The sequence below is a fragment of the Primulina eburnea genome, chromosome 16 (genome assembly GCF_022965805.1).
Source record: "Primulina eburnea isolate SZY01 chromosome 16, ASM2296580v1, whole genome shotgun sequence".
Classification (NCBI taxonomy): Eukaryota; Viridiplantae; Streptophyta; class Magnoliopsida; order Lamiales; family Gesneriaceae; genus Primulina; species Primulina eburnea.
This window is the reverse complement of record NC_133116.1, coordinates 14,118,593-14,138,737: the sequence shown is the minus strand read 5'-3', so window position 1 is coordinate 14,138,737 and position 20,145 is coordinate 14,118,593. Positions and strand designations below refer to the sequence as shown.

The 20,145-nt window shown below is 34.7% G+C and overlaps 2 protein-coding genes across 11 annotated transcripts; both read right to left on the bottom strand.

Annotated features, from left to right (window-relative positions):
• Positions 1-5: 5 nt before the first annotated feature.
• LOC140816467 (transcription factor TGA2-like) lies at positions 6-5,049 on the bottom strand. Of its 8 annotated transcripts, none has more exons than XM_073175763.1 (10): positions 4,815-5,033; positions 4,677-4,719; positions 3,747-3,876; positions 3,479-3,544; positions 3,345-3,404; positions 2,816-2,893; positions 2,669-2,720; positions 1,966-2,237; positions 794-1,039; positions 6-439 (listed from the first exon to the last, which is right to left on the bottom strand). In XM_073175763.1, the coding sequence occupies exons 3-10, from the start codon at positions 3,810-3,812 to the stop codon at positions 293-295; spliced, it is 987 nt and encodes a 328-aa protein (XP_073031864.1). In that variant the 5' UTR covers positions 3,813-3,876; positions 4,677-4,719; positions 4,815-5,033; the 3' UTR covers positions 6-292. The 8 variants fall into 8 exon arrangements, with proteins under 8 accessions (XP_073031864.1, XP_073031862.1, XP_073031863.1 ...); XM_073175761.1 differs by having other exon boundaries at positions 3,747-3,938; positions 4,815-5,032; XM_073175762.1 differs by lacking the exon at positions 4,677-4,719 and having other exon boundaries at positions 3,747-3,938; positions 4,912-5,049.
• Positions 5,050-7,177: 2,128 nt separating this feature from the next.
• On the bottom strand, positions 7,178-20,087 carry LOC140817460 (uncharacterized). Of its 3 annotated transcripts, none has more exons than XR_012114773.1 (2): positions 19,428-20,087; positions 7,178-7,196 (listed from the first exon to the last, which is right to left on the bottom strand). XR_012114773.1 is itself a non-coding variant. In XM_073177153.1 (1 exon), exon 1 carries the CDS (start codon positions 19,860-19,862, stop codon positions 19,479-19,481), a length of 384 nt encoding a protein of 127 aa, XP_073033254.1. In that variant the 5' UTR covers positions 19,863-20,087; the 3' UTR covers positions 19,248-19,478. The 3 variants fall into 3 exon arrangements, 1 of the variants encoding a protein (XP_073033254.1); XR_012114772.1 differs by lacking the exon at positions 7,178-7,196 and adding an exon at positions 17,967-18,206; XM_073177153.1 differs by lacking the exon at positions 7,178-7,196 and having other exon boundaries at positions 19,248-20,087.
• Positions 20,088-20,145: the final 58 nt, after the last annotated feature.

Below are 20,145 nucleotides of genomic sequence, written 5' to 3'. Positions count from 1 at the left end.
AGACATATTAATAATCAGTCTGCCATTTACGCCACCTTTTTTCTTCTCATTCAAAATTCAAGCACAAAATTACATTTGAATCATCATTTCCAATGAGAATACATTCAAAGGACCTCTGTACTCATATCAAACTAGACTGTAAAACAATCAATACAACTAATAAATTAGAAATTACACATACACCACATCGGAGTTGCACAAAGCAGTCTCCTACATTAATTCACTGAAGAACACTGCATTGGAAAATTCCAACACCGCGTGTTGGTAACACGGCAGCAATTAGAAAACGATGTTACTCTCGAGGGCGAGCAAGCCAAAGAGAGCTAAGGGCTCTAAGCCGAGAGAAATAGTCGCTAATAGCAAGGAGGGCACGAGCTGACTGACGAGTTGTCAGTATACGATGCATTTGTTGGAGAGTCTGTTGCCGCAAATTGTCAGCCTGAAACAAACAATCACATTGCTTAAACGCTAAGCTGTTGAAGACTATCACCTTACAAGCATATTGCACAAAGACTACAACGAAATAACTAATTTATTTTGCTGGTCATTTAAAATAAACTTATTGTACTAGTCATTTAAATAATTTCGTCTTCATTATCCACACATAAAGTGCGATAAACTTTATGTTGGGTCAACAAATATATAATAGATCCAAAGATAGGTTTTACAAACTATACTGTATTTTTGTCCTACACATTCCCTATTTACATAATAAGATTGCAAAAACAATACCCATGCATGCACCATGATAAAGGTTTATTGTTCTCGGTAGAAGTTTGATAACAAATCAAACCTGACGAATGAAGCCCTCGAGAGTTCCCAACTTTCCCATTGCCATGGCCATTTGACCCATGTAGTTGGCAACATTTCCAGATGAACTCGATTGGCAGAGAGAACCAGCTAACGTCTCTGCCAAGGACTGCTGCAATGCCTCCATTCCCTGTGACAATGCATCTTCTGCTTGTTGAGAAGACTGTTGCAAATTGTTCACGGCCAACAACTGCTGCTCAGTTAATGGTTCCAAATGATTTATAAGAAGCTGCAACCAGGAAGGCCAATACTCATAATGTAGACCGACCAATAAGTAAAATCTACAAATGGAGAAGGGCGTTCAACTTTATGAAAGATGTTGATAGAATATCACATTATCACGCAGTTCACATACAAGACAAAAACAAAATATAAAAAATAAAGGTAACATATATTCAAGAAAATTATAACCTCCTGATTTGAGTCAATTGTGCAACATTGATTTAGAAAAATTTAGTATCCTGTGGGAAAAAAAATTCTGTGTTCTGACTTAATTTGTCTCATTTCTATTCAGGCATACTTTATCTTCTTATTAGTTGACACTCTTCTTCTTATGTTCTTAAAATTGTGCTTTTAAGTAAATGTATATTCGTTTTTTTTTTTGAAATTTTAGTCATTTTTTTTTATGCGAAACTGATGACACCAATGTCACACTGACTTGTACAATTCCACTCAATACTCCAGATGAAAAGAAAAATATAGGACTGAGACTGAAATTTGACAACTTAGATGACCAAAACCGCAAATAAACAAATATAGACGACTAAAATTTCATTTTACTGATAAAGCCCGATAATCTACATAGTTATGGTATAGAACCAAATGCTTATCATTTTAGTTAAAGATACAGTAGATGGTAACATACAAACTAAATCTTCTAAACCAGACAATGGTCCACAGACTCTTCTTAATTGATGTTCCACATAGACAGTAAGATAGGAGAAGCGGGCAATTCTTTCTCCCTGAACAGATATCCTACCAACCAGGTATTAAGCAAATACTGAATGGAGATGTATTTATATATTTTTCGGGAAAACACACCAAAATGAATTGAAGCTCCAGGCATTTACAAGGAGGGATTCAGTACAAATGAAATTCAGCTTAATGATGAAACTGGGGGGATTAGCAAAAAACTAAAATAAATCGATGTGACACCTTAAGAAGTTCAGATGAACGGAAACCACCAAGCCAAAGGAAACACCTTTCAGCAGGTGTCTTCCACATGCCTGACAAAATATGAAAGACGTCGGTCTTTGCAGCATCCCCTTTTAACCTAAAAATGTCATCATATTGTGTAGTGATTCCCTCCACTATTATGCGAAGTTCACCATCACCAGCATGTGAATTGACAGCACCTCTAAGCTCAATAATACGCCGGTTGTGGTCCTCCAGCCACCGTGCATATTCAACATCAAAGGTCAATGCACCTATGAACATGAGATTAATATTTTCACGAGACTAAAAGTTGCTCAAAGAATAAGACAGAAAAAACACAGAACAAAGATTCAATCTAATATGTTCTGAATCCAGCCACTGAGCAAGCAATCACATTTTTTTCACTCCATCTATTAAATTAAAAGGTGGTAGAATTCCATATCTTTGTTGCTTTGATTAAATTGCTTTTCTTTTGGTATTTATAATCTCAAACCTTTTGACCATTCTCCAATGTCAATACTCATTTTCCACATTTTTAGTGATGATATACCCACTTCCCCTTTTAAAAAAATATGATACAACCCTCTTGAGTTATTTCCTTTTTCTTCTTCAGCAACATGAACGAATTTAGCAGAAAACACTTCGATAGATTTGAATGAAACACCTCCCTAAGCATCAGAGGATCAATATGAGATAATCACACCGTTTCCTCCAATTGATTGAGCTTGATCTCCTGAACTTGAAATAAATACCCCCTTCAACAAACGAAAACTCATTCACTAAGTAAAAAAAGGCGACCTAGAAAAAACTGAAAACATTTATAAAATGAACAAAAGAAGACAGGAAAAACCTGCTGCCTAGCTCGCTGGAGCTCTTGCTCAAGTTGCGTCAATTTCATTCTGCTGCTCTCTAGTTGTTGAACATAGGCCTACATGCCAATATAAAGAAAAATGAGACAAACAGATGTAAGATAATGTTAAAGTCGACATGTGAAACATATCGATCATATTACATCAGCAGAGAATGGCACTCATATGCTAATACGAAGAACAAATCTTTAACTTTTTAATATTCCAACTGTTGTATCAAAATGCAACAAAAGGATACTAAATAGACAAAATATTGGTTCATTAATATGTACAAACTGACCACCAAATCTGGAAATTACATACCAAAATGCCACGAGAATCCAAGTAATTACATCTGACAACACTACAGAGAGGAGTCATTTACCACTTGTAATTTAAAATTTTACGAGAAGACAACCCAGTTATGCAGCTTATGACCAGAGGTTAGTAATAGAAGAGAACTACATAAGACAGAAGGAACATTTGAAGCAAAAAATGAGACGCACATGATTCGCTTATGAAAAATCTAACCTTCTTTCTCAAGCGGCTTTTTCTTGCAGCTTCACGATTTTGAGCAAGCCTCCGTAAATTCTGCACAAGGTGGTTGAGATCGCACATCTAAATTAAATTAATTACAAGCAGTGTTAAATTAGGAATTCAAAAACCTTTTGATCTCTGGACTTATCATTGCCATTGGAAGCCACCGATGTCAACAAAATATTGCTTTCAAACTGTGGAAGAAACAAATTACATCGTCAGTTTGATAACAAGCCACTGTTCTTACTTTACAAAGATCCATTTTGAAATATGAATACTCGTGGATTTATGGAGAAAACCTATGTACATCTCTTTGTCATGTGCCATAAAAGAACATCAGTAAAAAAGTTTTTTTTTTTTTTGCATATCTCAGTATAAAAGCGCTTCGGAGGTTACCCTCATATTCTGATCGTCAGCACCATCATCTGTAGAAGAATCAGTCATAGTACTGGCATCTGCCATTTTTAAACCCCAAAATCTCCTCTACTAATATTTCAAACTGAAACGAGAACACGATTCCACTCCCCTGAGGAAAACGTGAATCAGAATCCAATTTCAAGCAAATGGTCCAAACTGCAGGAACTTGTACTGCAAAAGCGAAGTTACATGATGAAATAAAACATTTTTGAGCAAGCAGTTCAAGAAAAATGCAAATGTCAACAGGTAATTGTAGAGCGGTCAAATGCATTACTCTTATGAGTCCCTTGTTAGATAATAAAGTGTTAATACCGCTTGTCCCAAAAGCTTGAGCTCATGGAAGTCATCAATAATTGTATAATCATAATTTTAACACCCTTATGTACTCCGAAAAATGGAGAATATACACTCACAATTTCGTATCCAAAGCACACCCAACGCATATTGATCTGGCATTAAGCAAGATCAATCTAATAAAATATACGGGGTAGGTTCTACCTCCTAATTCTGACACCATGTTGATACCACACAACTAAAAGGACCTAGCTCTGATGGCACGTTTAAATTGCTAATCTTGAAAGCTCGGACTTACGAGAGGTAATATAATCAACAAAAAGGCATCTCCCACCTAAGATCATTAAGCTGGAACTAAATATATAATATCCCACTTCAGCCACAATTGTGCAGGAAAAACTACCACCTATCCTACCACTTTTACCATAGTGTGTAAAGTCCTCTACGGCATTGACACTAAATATTTTCCACACATGAAAAAAGAAAACTAGTCGCGTGTGATAGCATTTTAGATTACATACACTTGAATTCATTAAAAAAAAATTCGGTTAGATCTCATACAACACTCATAATCCTATCACAAGAAAACAATCATCCTTCAAACGAAAACCTTACAAGCTTAAGTTCGCTCTCTTTTCTTCTCTTACAAAGCGTTTCCCTTCATGACACCAAAATCAGAAAAGGATTAACGAATTCCAGCAATAAATCCGGAAAATAAACAATACCCAAATAAGCTAAAAGTTCAAACTTCACCTCTTTTCTTGACCTCTTAAGTTTGCGGTCTTCGCATAAATTTTCTCTTGCCCAAAGAGAACATACGAAGGCTTAAAAATGGAACAAAATTGCTAACCAGTTTTGACTCTGGGTCGTCTAATTTTCTTGATTTCTCATTCTCGATTGAAGCTTCGATGTCCTTTCTCTTCGGAGGACGTGACTACTTTAAAATGAACTCCGACAATTTAGTGCACAAAAAAAATATGCAAATTTTCCCCGACTTACATAATTTTTTTAGATGTAATAAATAACAATAAAATTAAATATATACCCATATCCTTTTAAATACGATAAAAAAAATATAATATAAATATATAATTTATATTTGCAATGTCCTAATACTTTTTAACGTCGTCTTCGAGCATCGAGTTTATACTGCTGTAAACATAAAACACATTTCAAAATCAATTTTTTTCAAAATTTAGTCTACAAAAACTAACATTCACCCATAAGTTAATAAATTTAATGAAATATTTAAATATTATATTCGAGTTTAAATGATTTATATAATTAATTCAACCGCATTCAATTAATTTAATTTAATGTAATAACAGTTGGTGGTAGTGGTCAATAATAAAGTAAAGAATGGTAGATGATTTATATACAATTTATATATTTCAAATGGTGTTGAAATTTTACCACTTAACTAGACATGCTCCTTTATGTTCTATGTCCCCGCATATTGATAATATTTACGGCAAAAACTTGTGTGAGACGGTCTTACGGGTCGTATTTGTGAGACGAGTCTCTTATTTGGGTCACCCATGAAAAAGTATTACTTTTTATATAAGAGAATTACTTTTTATTGTGAATATGGGTAGGATTGACCCGTCTCACAGATTATGATCCTTGAGACGGTCTCACACGAGATTCACTCAATATTTAGATAATTGAAACATAAATTAGAGTGTGTTTAGTTGAAGAAATCAACAGACTAAATGCACTTATTTTTTTAAGAAAAATTGTTGGACTTATCCAAGTGTTTTTAAGCTATAACTTTTGTATTAAAACTCGCTCTTATATTAATCAATTATCAAATTTAACAAACAAATTCAATCTTTAATACGAGTAAAATTTGACCCTATAGTTGATGTCTTATAGCATATATGTCATCAAAATGCATGTTAAGAGAGATGTTTATTATAATTGGATCTTCAATGAAAAACATCGTCGATACTGTTAACAATATAACTATAAATAATTGGTAAAACTTTGATAGATGATGATCAGATTCATAATAATAATAATAACAATAACAATAACAAAATCAATGAACTTTCATAGATGAAAGTGGTTCTTGTAAATGGTCCATAACTGTAGTAGCAGTTACTAGCTATTGCTTTGTGGCGGAGCTGTTACAAAATGAATGATTGTTGCCACATTAAATTAAAATAATATAGACAACAGAGCTCACACACAACCTTGCATTTAACTCCACTTACCACTAACACCTTATTTAATAATTAAATAAATATATCTGAGTTATCATTGCACACTTTCGGTATCGGTGTATATAGGCAAATTTGCAATTACTTTCTTTTCTCGTTCTCTACTTTTTCCTCACTCCCCATCTCCTTATTTCTTTATTTAAACTTCCCATTTTTCTAAAATTTTCAAAAACATCCTTAATTCTTTGATTTTGTTACGTGACATTATTATACATATCAAACATGTTCTTAAAGTTATATAGCCTCAAGACATATAACTACACAAGGTTTCCAGCTTATATATCATACTTAAATTAACGATTTATTTTATTTTATTTTTTATAAAAAGTCCATCATGCTTCCGTATAATGAATTCAACTGTTTACCTCTTTGACTGGAGTATAGTCGGGTTATATCCACCGACATTTACAGACTGCTCCTCATAGCCTAATCACGTAGTCGCAACACATGGTTCCTGATGCAGATTCCTTCAACAATAATTGCCACAACCCTTGTTTCGTTTCCTATATCATGGTATATAATAAAATTCTCAATTTTGAAACAACAAATGAGAGGAGCAAAAACCTTGGTTTTTTTATTCAAACATAACAAATTATTATTACATAGTAACCTCCTGTAGAGGAGTAGAAATATAATGGCCCGAAAATTCGTGTTTGAAAATTTGCGGAAATTAAATTTTCTTTAAATAATTAAATGTCTCATTCAAAGTTCAACTGATAGATAAAGTTTAATATTCAAAATAGTAGCGGAAGTAAATATTTGTTTACAAAATAACAATTTTACAATAATCCAACAAAAAATAAAATGTTTGAGCATAGAAATGGTAAATGCTAAAATAAGGTCCTCGGGTTCCACTACTGCCGACCCAAGCTAGCTCACTGGTCCCCGCCCTCCGTCCCGACATCATCAGTACCTACAACAATCAAGTCTAGTGAGTCTAAAGACTCAGCATGAATATATTGTAAATAACGAGTAAATAATATAGTAAAATTGCATGGGATAAAAATATCATGTCATGAGGCATAACGTGAAAATAACTTATCATGAGCAATTATAATACGTGCATAACTGACTGAAAATCATAAGTGAAATGTTTTCTCAATCGAGCCCTGTCAAAAAATAGCATGTCATAAATTTTCTGTTGAGATTATGGTCTACGCAAGTGGCCCCTGCACTGACTGAACTGAACTGACCGGTAACTGACGACCAGGTGAAGTAATGAACGTCTGATCAGACTAATGCCACAGTATACTGGGTGGAACTGAACTGAACTGACTGGTAACTGGCGACCGGATGATACAATGATCCCATGATAGTGAAATGGCCACAAGCAATATCGTATAAATCTCAAAAATGAATATTTTATAATTTTATGCACGTAATATAATTAAATGGCATAATGAAATATCCTGTATTATTTCACCACATGGATTGGAACGTTCCCAGGTTCGCTGCGACCTAAATTTATCATTAAAAATATGCAAATGATTTCTTGACTAAACTTTGTAATTGAATCCAAAAACGAGACAATTACGCTCAACGACTTTGTATTTAATCATGACTCCGTGCCAACCCGAACCAACATCGAACCATCATTTAGTCATGATTAAAATACACTTAAAATGATTAAATAATGCTCCTAAAATGGTGAGGGCCGAAATTTTGGTGAATGGAGGCCAAAACATGAAACGCTCTTTCGAGAGTCAATTTGGCACATCGCACCGTAATTTCTCGTACGACCTCTAAAATGATCCGAATCACAAACGGCCAAAAACATGACCTTCATAACTTCATGATGCACTGTCCAGTCCAAGGCCATAGGCTAAGAGCCAACCAAGAACCCGAACGAGCCACTGAACCGATGCAGCAAGTTGCTGTCCAGAAATTCCAGCAGCTGCGCTTTGGTTTCCTTGCATCGTTTGCGAGGCTAATGGCCATTGGGGCTTGAACCACCAACCAGAACCTCTTAGCAAAATCATAAGGAATGATTTGAACCATGGCTAAGGGCCCTAGGCTAGCCACAATTCGAATCACACCAGAAACAAACCATACTTCCCAACTGAGCACTAATTCTGCGCGTGGGATGTTGCTGTGGTTCTTGCTGTCATGGACCATTCCAGTTGCCATTTGGTTGACCATGGCATGATCTAGATATCCAGAGGTAGGGTGTGAACCAGAGCTAAGGGCCAGAGGCTAACCAAGGTCCACCCCAAACCAACAAAATCAAGATGACACATGCAGATTTCAAATAAGGGTCGAAGGGGGGGGGGGGGGGGGGGATGGGGCTGTTCTTGTTTCTTTGATTTGAAAACCGATTCCACCATGGACCAGGCCTCGAAAGGGAGACTTGATCACGTCTTAGACATCACCAGGTGATGTTCTAACTATGGCTATAGCCCTTAGGGCATCCAAGATCAGATCCATCAACCTTTGACATCAATCAAGAAAATCGAATGCAATTGGGACATGTTTGGGGAGTTGCTGTCATTTCCGGTTTCCAGCGGGTATGGGGCTTGAACGAATGGACCAATATGATCCTAACATGTCCTAGTACATGTATAGGTGTAGCCTTGGGAGCTTGGAATCGAACCATCCACCTGTACTCACAAAAACAAGTGAACCGTGAAGCATGAAATAGAAGGGCCGAAAATCTGCACTTCATTTTTTTGAAAAAGTGGTCATGTATTTCGGTTTTGGTTGAAATATCATGATCATGTAGTGTTTAAAAATCATAATATGACTTGATTGAAGAGCAAAGAAGAACATATACATGCCTGGTTTCGTTTGAAAAGGAAAACGAACAACGAACGAAACGCAACGATGCGGCGCGGAGGAGACGGAGCGTTTTCTATCTTGCTTGCTACTCGATTTCCTCTTGTTTCTAGCTATGAGGCTCACGATTTTTATCTCAATTCTATCTGAATTCGGTGATGAGGAAGGGGGAATGGTGGTTAGGAGAGTGAGGGGGAAGGGGTTGCAATATAAAAGGAGATGGCAAGACCAAGTCTTGCTCTTCTTTTTGAATTTTGAAATGGCTTGATATCAAAATGATTTGGAGGGATTAAGGAGGCATGACCGATTCTTCATGTCATCTCAATGCTAGGATAATGATTTATTATCAATAATTAATGGTGATTAATAAATGAAAGGATTAACAAGCTAAGAAATGACAAGGAAAAGGTCAAATGTGTGAGTTGTCAAAGAATGTTCTAACAACTAGGGGGTGGCCGAAATTTGGTATAAAAATGGAGGGGAAATAATGCTTAGTTAGTGTATTTTAAACCTTTAGAGCCTTACCTATCCTTTAAATAATTTAGTCAATTAACACCTATGGAACCTAAATGAACTTATTTCCTACTTACCTCAAGTTACTTAAATAATTCCTTAAACCTCCTTTTAACTTAAATTAACTTACTAGTTAGCTAAAATAAACTCTGAGAATGTTTTTTTACTATTAAATTTTATCTCAAAACTCCAACTCCAGTCCGGCCTCACTGAATTAACTGAAAAGATAAAAATTAAACTACTGCATAAAATAATTAAATTTAAAGGAAAAAATTTAAATACTCAAGCAATAATAATAAAAAAATCGTTTTACTTTAAATGCTAGAAATTATGCATGATTTATACGTAGTCTAATTTACGGGTTCTACAATAAACTTGTTTACCTACTGATAGTAGCTGAACTTACAAAACACATAAACTAGAAAGAGAAATATTATAATTTATTTCTGAAAGAAATTGAGAAAATATTCGATGATCTCAACTTCCTTCTTCTTGCTTATTTATAGAAGGCTCTCCTGATTTGAAACTCGCACTTCAACTCTTGATGAGCCTTTACAGCTTTCATATGGACCACTTTCTGTAGTGGTTGAGTGGTCCATTTACTTTACCATATAGGTGGTCCCTGGTTTCGTCTAGAGTAAGAATCTAGACAGAGCTTTTTCTTCTCGTTTTATCTTCCAGCATATTCGATCGATATTGATTTGAATTATTTCTGCACAAATTTCTTTGCCTTCATCGTTTAATCGTTTATGATAGGCTCAGAAAAATCTCAGCTCTTCTCTTTTCCTTTTGATACGTCTCTTGACTGCCCTAAGATATTCAAAGAATATTGGCATTTTTCGAGTTTCTTATTGTTTCTTGTGTGTTTCTTTTTCCCCGTTTTATCTTCTTTTTATAAATGATTTTCTGGTTAAAGTTTCTTGTCTGTTTATTGGATTTTCTTTATATTGAAAAATAGGGAATCCAATGTTCTTTTGTCCTTTACCACCAATTATCGATGGTCCTTGTATTCCACTCACATGGTGGTCCTTTCTTTTGTTAGTGAGATGGTCACATGTCCACTTTAGCTTTGTCGGGGAATCTTTGGCTTTTTGTATCTCCGAGGAAAACATGCTTGTGGTCCTTCCCTACTTGTACTGATATCGATAAAGTGTTTTCGATCAGATCTCTGATTGAATCCTTTACTAAACTCCGGTTCTTTCTGGTTCTGACATTCTGGGCAGATGTTCTCCGACCATCTTCCCACATGTGCCATATTGCAGAATTTCCGAAGAGTTTCTTTGCTTCCCGGACAGCTTGCTGTTCCCCAGAAGATTTCTTTTCTTTTCAAATATATCTTCTGTAAAACTTGTTGGTTTTCCTATCATTGTGTTTAATAGGAAAGATCCATTTACAGAATTTTAATAAAACTTAAATGGATACTTAACTTTGTCCATCTCTGTTAGACAGACACAAAATCTACATACTCTCCTGGTAGAGATGTCATCTTCATTAAGTAAAGAAACCAGGAATGTTTCGTTTGTAGGAGGATCCTTGATGAATTTTTGGGCATTCATATCTGGCCTCCTTAGCTTGATGAAATGAAAAGATTCGTATGAGCCTTTCCTGCTTGGTTCTGGTGCTGGAATGAGAAAATACAACTCCAGAATATCTCCTCTGGACAAATAATCGTTATTCGCCCAAATTTTATGAACATCTTCCTGGATCCATTTAGGTAGTCCTGAAATTTCTGGAAAGCTAGGTGCTGTGGTATAAACTGAGGCAAGAGCCCCGAATTCATACCAGCTTTGACCTCTTTTGGAGATGAATTTGGTTTCATCCATATCCTAAGATATTTTCCTACAACATCAACCCTGATAGTGGCTGGGTTAATGCCTACTATGGTCTTCAATTTCTCCCAATTTTGTTGATACACCTATAATGGAGAAATTGTAGCTTCATTAGTATCAACCTTAGATTTACCCTTGTCAGTATTAGGTCTAAGGTTGATCTTTCCCTCTTCAATCCCCGAGGTGAAGGTTGACTTGAGGACTCGAGATAAGGATCTAGAGTCTCAATTTTTGTTTCAGCCGACTCATCTGGAGATGATCCCGACTTAACACTTGTTCTAGGGGTATTTGAATCAACTGCTCTAGGTATAAAGTCCTGTACTTGAAAATTCTCCTATTTGGGAAACCAATGGCTTCTCAATGTCTTGGAGGATAGGCCTTTGAATTACATACCATAACTGAGTATAAGCCTGTAAACATCCTATGATTTGATCAGAGACAATTCTCTTATCGGCTTGTTGTAGTCTCCCAGCAACTTCTGCGTTTAAGACCAGCTTGTTAAACTTGTTTTGAAGCATTTAAAGTGTTCTATCAAATTCCTCTGTATCTTGATGATGACATCGATATCACTGATGTCCATCTCTTGTTAAAAAATCTGCAAGAATATTTTCGTGAGATTTAATTATCACAATATCAAAAATATAATTCTAACATAGTGCTTGTCATCTTAATAATCTAGCCTTCTCAGGTTTAGACTCAATTCTATTCCTTAAGAAAGCTTTTACTTGTGTATTATCAACTTTCAAGATGAATTTCTTTGCAAGTAAAAATAATGGCCATTTTTCAAAATCCCTCTTTACTGTATAGAATTCTTTTTCGTTGATATGTCATCTTATGGCTTATGAATCTGAGAATAGTCCACTACAATATCTGAATGGCTGTTCTCCCTCTGGAGTGAGTTTTGTTAAGACTGCCACCCACCAATGATCACTGACATTTGTATATAATACCAGATCATCTTCATCTTGAGGAATAACCATTTTTGGAAGATTTTTACAAATCTCCTTTAGTTGACTAAGTCCTTGTGTGTGTTATTTTGTCTATATAAATTTTGCATTTGTTTTCAATAATGGACTGAACACTTTCTTGTGTTTTATTAGGTTTTTAATAAACATCCTAGCAAAATTAATAACTCCTAAAAAACTCTGAAGTTGTTTATTTTCTTTTAGTTCGTTTGGAAAATTTTGTACATTTTCTACTATATGATCCTGCAAAATTATTCCAAACTCATCGATTTCTATTCCTAAAAATTCAATCTTTCTTGTGGTAATGACTGCTTTTTTTTCTGATAAAACCAGTATTCCTTTTTACAAACATCAGAGAAAATCTCTAAATGCTTAATATGTCTTCCATATTTTTAGATGCAATCAACACATCGTCAATATAGACAAACATAAATTTAAAATAATCTTTAAATAGATTATCCATTTTTATTTGAAATATCTGTGGTGAATTAGCCAATCTCATTGGTAATATCTCCCACATATAGTGTCCTTGTGGTGTGGAGAAAGCTGTGAACTTCTTGCTTTCTTTCTCCATCTGAATCTGATAAAATCCGGACTTACAATTAAACTTAGAGAATATCTTTGCATTGCGTATGAAACTGATTAGATGTTCTCTACTAGGTATAAAATACCCATCAAAATCCAGAATCTTATTAATATCTTAATAATTAATAACTAGTCTCGGTTTGTTCTTTTTTATTTCACCATGATTTCTTACCAGAAATCCTGGGCTACTGTATGGTGAAATTCCTGATTTGATTAAACAAATGTCCAAATGTTCCTTGATTATAATCTGCATATCCCTTTGATCAATTATGTTCATTGGGATAAGCTTGCAACGGACAAATTCATATTATTTGTCTTGTCTCACCATGCCAAGGGATCTACATTGTAATTTTCTTTGATCCTTTTCTTGACATCTTCCAATGATACCTTAAATTAAAACTCTACCTCATTCTTATGTCTAGCGATCTTAAGGCATTCTATTTCTTCTGATTGGAGTTTTTTTATCTGCTTTTAACTCGAGCATTGTTTCTCCAAACCATCTAGAATCCTTCATTTTTGGGTTCAGAATTTTTCCTTCATCACCACGCTTGCTGCGAAACTAGATTGACAATTTTCTGTAAAATGTCTCTATTAGTTTCTGTACTATGATTTTGTGATCACAGGGTATTGTAAACACTAATCTGCTAGTCTCATTTTATTGCGTATATGATTTAAACATTTGTAGGAATTATTTCCTAGTAAAATGTCAGCTCATGTATCATAAAAATAAATCGGTGGTGTTTTTACCTTATACCAAGGCGTTTGTCCAGCATTGCCAATCACGATTTCAATAATCTCAATCCCTTTGCATAAGATTAAAATTCTTCTAGAAAAATCTCTTCCAGCAATCTTTGGTAATTTCTTCTTCCAAATTATTTGGAAAAACTCCTCTTTTATATTTGGATGTCTGTTTCCTGTATTAAAAGAAACTCAACTCTTTCTGGATAAATTGTCTGGGCAACTTTTCCAAATATCTTGGGTATTTCAATGAACTCATTTTTAATAAAAATTCTGAATGATGTGTATTAGATAGAACATATGAAATTTAATAGGTAATAGAATATAGTCTATTACATTCTTTTATCAGTCTTTTTTCCTTGAAATTTTGATGTAGTGTCAAGGCTCGGCTGAAATATCGATCTGCCAGGTTGTAGGCTATTCTTGGATAGATTACTCCTACAATATTTCATGCGCAGAGATTTCCTAAGATAGTTCCCAGTACTGAATCTTGAAGGTTCCCCATTCTTTTATCGCATATAACAATATCAATGGGTGAATCTATTCCTTCTTTGAAAGTAGCTTTTATCATAATATGGATTTCTCCGATATGAATTCAAGACATAGTCCTTGCTACTTTCTTCGGAAGGAATTAGTTGCATCTCCATTCTATTTCCTATAAGTTCCATAGGAATTGTCATTTCTCTTCTGAAAACTTTATAGATTAGGCCAAGACTTCCTAATAATTTTTCTGTTTCTTAGGCCAAGACTTCCAAAGAATTTTTCTACATTAACTGCAGAGAATCCTTGATATCTCTGAAGACTAGGATTTTCTCTCATGATCCTTTGGATCATGTTATGAGATATTATTGTCTGGCTAAAGAAACCAGAAAAATATTCATGTGTTTCTTGTCAAAAAACCTCGTCTTCAGTCAGATTCCGATTCAGTTCCATCAGATTCTTCCTGACTCAAGACTTCTTCTTCCTCATATATACTTTCCTCTGAGGCGATATCCTCAAATCGGTATACTTGAATAAGATCTTGGTAATAAACTGCTTCTTCAATATCCGGAAGCGTTTAATACCTCTCTTTTCATTTTCTGGACAATTGGTCGAGATAGTCATCTTGCTCCACATGTCTAGTAATTACAATCCTTCGAACTTTCATTAGCTCGAGTATGAGCTCTTCTGAAAATTTTCTTCGTAGGTGAGGTGTTTTTGCTGTGCTTCGAGATATACTCGATGTTTGGGATGATATCTTACTTCTTGATGGTCTGCTTCTTTGTCCAGATATGTAAGATCTGGCTTTCTGTCTAGACCATACTGTTCTTGGTTTCCAAGAACTTCTTCCACCTCTATCATAAGGGTGGATTCTAAAACTTTTCCTCTTATACTTTTGTGGTATACTTCCAATAATTGTTGGAAAATCATTTTCTTTACAATACAGATGAGTTCTTTTGTTGATACCCCTTAAGCGTTTGTAATTCTTCTGTAATGATGCCATATGACATCATTCTGCCAATTTTTCTTTGAGAAAAGATGCTCTTAGTACCAACGTATCTTGATTGCTAGGGACATATTCCCTTATAAATGTTTCTCTCCAGGGACTCGGCATTTTAGCGAAGAAAAGCTGCATAGCTATATTTTCTTCAACCCCTGAATTCCATCTATATTTAGTCAATAACATAATATATTCATCCACAAACATATGTCGTGTAACTCAAGGCTGTACAGAGTTTGAGTATATTTATTCATCTTCTCTGTATCTTGACTGTTAAAATAGTCTACCCCTATAAATTGTGCTTTAAATAGGGTAGCCATTTTTCCAGCTATCTCACTAAAAGATTCTCCATCTAGGACTGACTCTTTGGTTTCCAATGAAGTCATGTCCCAAGCAATTTTAACTGATCACATAATACTCATTTTTAAAAGTTAATGAATCATTCTCTGTTGAGATCAAGTGTTCCTGCAGTGATTCTCATAGCAGATGTCCAGTCATCTATAAGATCTCCTATGTTTTTGAAATATAATACATCAAGGTTAAGCATAACCCATAGGGTGTTTGGTGCAATGGAATTTGATTTCTCCTTATCCTTGTTCCCGCTGAGTGTGATTCTCCACCAGTATGGAAGTCGGGTTGAGATTATCTCATATTTATATTCTGAGATCCCACACTTTGCCTTGGTAGGTTCCTGAGAAGATGACCATGTTATAGAAGGTGGTTCACCTCCCGTTGTGTTCATCTTTAGATCTACGATCTTGAGATTTGCAAAATATTCTGCAAGCTCTTGTAGATCCTCTAGACCATTCTAAAGTTTTCATCAGATTAATTTCTTTTCTGAGATAGATTTAATTAGATTGATCATTTTTTCTTCTTCAGTCAAAGTTTTTAAACTACTTTGGTATTTGCTTGTTGATGTAACAAGGATTCAGTCCCAAAGATGGTGGTATCCTTCCTTCTGAAGTTCTTTTACTAGAACTTGGTTGTTGTTTTAGAATTTGAATTCTTGTTCGAATATCCTTTAATATTCTAAGAATTTCTTCATGGTTTTCAAGGATTTTTTCCACATTTTGTGGTACATAATACAACATATTGCCATAATTTTGTACTTTTTTTGAATTTCTCTAAGATCTCCCAAGAGTTTAGATGAATCCGGTACTATTTCTAATAACATGTTATTTTGAATCATAAGTTTACCTTAGGATCCTATAAGTTCCTTCTTCATATCTAACCTTGGTTAGATCTTCCTGTTTCAAATATTCCAGAGTCCTGGAATCATTCCTGTAAATAAATAATCTCGAACCTGGGTTCGGATTCATGTAATTTGAGAAAATTCTCCTCCTCAAACATTTAATTACACTGTAATAATAAATCTATATGTTTGAAATAATTTTACCTTGGCTCTGATACCATTTCTCCAGGAAATCGATCATTAAAATATGTAAAGGTATTTTTGTCAACTTCAAACTTTTTAGGGAGTTTGGACAAAGTTTTTGAGGTGTAAGGAGTTTGGGTAAAGTTTAGTTTAGGTTTGAGGATTTAAAACCAATTTTCCATATATATATATATATATATATATATATATATATATATATATATATATATATATATATATAGGCACACACGCTATAATTAACTTATATGGTTTGTGTGATATATACGATGGCGTTTAGCCAAAATCCAAGTGAAATTCATGAGCAAATCCCTTTTTTTTATTAGTCCGAATAGATTAGTTTTACTTCCATGAAAAATACAGTGATATTACACTATAATGATTTGACAAGCGATTATTTTAGGGGCATCAATATATATGTTATATGTATTGGATTAATTTTTTTTAATCGAATTACTTGTGTTTAAGTTTTTATTTATTTTAATGTTTTCTTCTCTTATAAAACAAATGTATTTGAGTAAAATAGTGTTTTGTAAAAGAAATTTAGTGTGTTTTAAATATTAAATATCCCTATCGATGATATATTACTTTAAAAACAAGAATTAGAAATGACCCAGATCTTAAAAATTTAAGATCTCGTTACCATCAGTGATATAACGTCACCATTTGTGATGCGCCGTTTTATATTGATCTTTTAGGCGTTTTGATTCGATTTTGTTGTATGGTTCTATTGGATATATAAAATGATATTTTTAAGCAAGGGTTTCTTACTTAATATTATAACATCGATAATCATAAGGACTAATAACCACTAAGATACATTTATATATTATATAAGTAAATATTTATGATCAATTTTGTGTAAAGATAAAATTTAAGCCGTGTACCAATATTATGAATATTTTGGGAAAATAGATCATAGAGTTATTGAACTGAATCAAGAATTAAGCTTAATGTGCAATAATTATTTTTTAAAAAAAATTAATTGAATTCATTTGTCATTTCAGAAATTGATGGTGTGTGGTCCTTGAATTCACCATTGCTAACCCACCAAAAAAAAATTCCAATCCTCTTAAAAGCAAACAGCAACCCTAGTGTTTCACACAATAATTTCATGCTTTCACTTTCTTTTTTGTTCTTTTATTTTTGATGTAACAGCTTGATGAATAAATAACATGGCCAAATTGGAGGATCAGCTAACTCAAAATAGGCATTCTATTTATGTGTTGCAGCTGAACTTCACCAAATGTTCATTAATTGGATGCGCATTTATGCTGTAATAAAATGCTGCCATTACTGTTGTATTATTTATTAACATCAGAAGGAGAAACTAATAAATTAACCACAAATGCATGCAATGAGTTTTTGTCTGTAAAGAACCCTCATAATAAATAAATCCATTAAAATTTTGTGTTTTCTTCTGCAAAGCATGGGGAAAAGTTACAATTTAACCAACTTCACTCACCTACGTTCTCCAAGATCCATCATCTCACAAAGTAATACACAAAATCACAAAGATTTTCAGAAGACTTTAACGGCGAGACGGCGCAGACATTGCCTTCCTTCACATGTCTTTCTCATACAACATTGCGGGTGCCAGAGTACGCTCATAAAAAGATGGGTACGATCAAGTTTGTTATGGCCAAACCTTAAAACAGTTTAGCCGGATCAAAGAAGACGTTATGTTTAGCACATAAACAGGCAGCCTACAGGCAGTGGAAATGCTTAAATATCTGGCTAAATCATGGAACTTTTATCCGATATGCAAGAAATACTAATGTTATTCAGCAGCGGGATATTGACATTGTAACTATATATAATCTCAAAATCTTTGGCTGGATCCACTAGATTACTCGTAGAGTATCAAAAATGATACATCAGTTATATACCTTCAATGACAATGTACATCGAATAATTACAACGTAGTAACAGGATTAAAAGCAAAGCGGTGTTTTTGTCAAACAGCTTATTCATTGGTTAGCCACTTAGCCTGAAATCTACACAAGATCATTTTGTCCCTCATTCAACAATAACATTAAATCTCTTTGTAACCTTTCTTATTCAGTGCTTCCAAAACACGATCTTGATATTGCAAGAGCAATAGAAGAGAACACAGTAGCAAGGAAGTGAATTTTAAACGAGGGTTTGGCTCACAATTACGCCAACATGGTTTACACTTCAGAAACGGAAATGACAAAGAGGGAGCTGACTAAACTACTGCACAAACTTTTGAAACATAGAACCATTCCACGCAAAATCTTTGCTCTTTCACTACCTAACAACCAAAAAATTTAAGATGTCCCTTTTCCACTTATAGGTATTCTATTTAGGATGTTGCATTCAAATGGCGTTGATCTAAAGCAAGAAATCGCTTTATCTCGCTTATAACCGTTCCAACCGAATGAATATTACTAAAAAGTTATCTATTTTCTCTCTGAGAGCATAGTTGAACCCAGTTCTTCAAATCCAAGGTGGATCTTTCAAACATCAAAATGGAAACATATTTAACATTTGGGACAATTTTCTATTTGATAGCATTCCGTCTGAAGACCTTATAAATCATAATCTCAGTCTTTTGGCTTAAAAAATGGCACTAAAGCTTTCTTTCCAAGACAAATTGAACAGCTCACAGTTCCAAAGCCAAAGCACTTTCAAGTTACTTAGAAAGTAAATTAGAAATAGCCATTAGTTGATGCAATTGGACAGACAGAAATATCTTTAGACCAATACAAATACATACAGAAAAAGAATCTGAATCATTCGTCACCACATAAAAAACCATACAAGTAGAAAGAAATATCCTCTGAATGTCAGAAAAAGAATTATCTACTCAGATTAAGTACATCAAAAAATCAAATTGAATTCTAACCTCAAATATCACAAAATAGTCCAACACAACGCATTCAGAGAAGCCCTGAAATCAAAGAAGCCCAAACAATACAAACACCCCGAGTAGTATGAGCCAAACAATGTGAACCAACAAAAGGGCCTGTCCCGCTGTGCCCGATCCGCCATTGCCAACCTCACAAACTCCCAATTTCTTGACGCGTGCTCCGGCGCAGTGAGCATCGGGGCATCCACACCAATAGGTGACGCCGTCATCCCCGCAAACCGGATCAGGCCGGAAACATTTCACCGGGCAGGAATTTTGGTCCGTATTCGACGGGCAGAGGTCATTTTCCTGTGGATCGGGAGGTAGCTGTTTGATGACATCAGCGTCTGATCGGACAGTGGGAGCGAGAAGGGTGGCGAGAAGAACAACGAGGAAGAAAACCGAGTAAGATGTTTCGGCGAACAACTGCATATCGGGGAGCTTTTAGATATCAATTAAAGCTCGCCGATTGAAAAAATATCCTTTGACTCGCACCTCTCCACAATAGCGATGAAAATGGTTTCTGGGTTCAGCGGAATTGGATTAAAAGTGCAAGATTTTCCATTCTAGGCTTTTGCTCTCATTGGTGGGAAACGATTTGTGCGTTGTCAAGAAAGGGAGGAATTTCTTGTGGAAGATAAGATGTCAAGAATGTGCTTATTCCGTTCCTTTCCTGCAATATAATTTTTAATTTAAAAACTGGGGATTTTTTTTA

Excerpts from the sequence above, each read along its gene's own strand:
- LOC140817460 (XM_073177153.1), bottom strand. The coding sequence starts at position 19,862 with ATGCAGTTGTTCGCCGAAACATCTTACTCGGTTTTCTTCCTCGTTGTT.
- LOC140816467 (XM_073175762.1), bottom strand. The coding sequence starts at position 3,812 with ATGGCAGATGCCAGTACTATGACTGATTCTTCTACAGATGATGGTGCT. Across the intron at positions 3,545-3,746 it reads CTGACGATCAGAATATGAGG|TTTGAAAGCAATATTTTGTT; the intron begins GTAACCTCCGAA and ends TTTCTTCCACAG. Across the intron at positions 1,040-1,965 it reads GTTCATCTGAACTTCTTAAG|CTTCTTATAAATCATTTGGA; the intron begins GTGTCACATCGA and ends TCCTGGTTGCAG.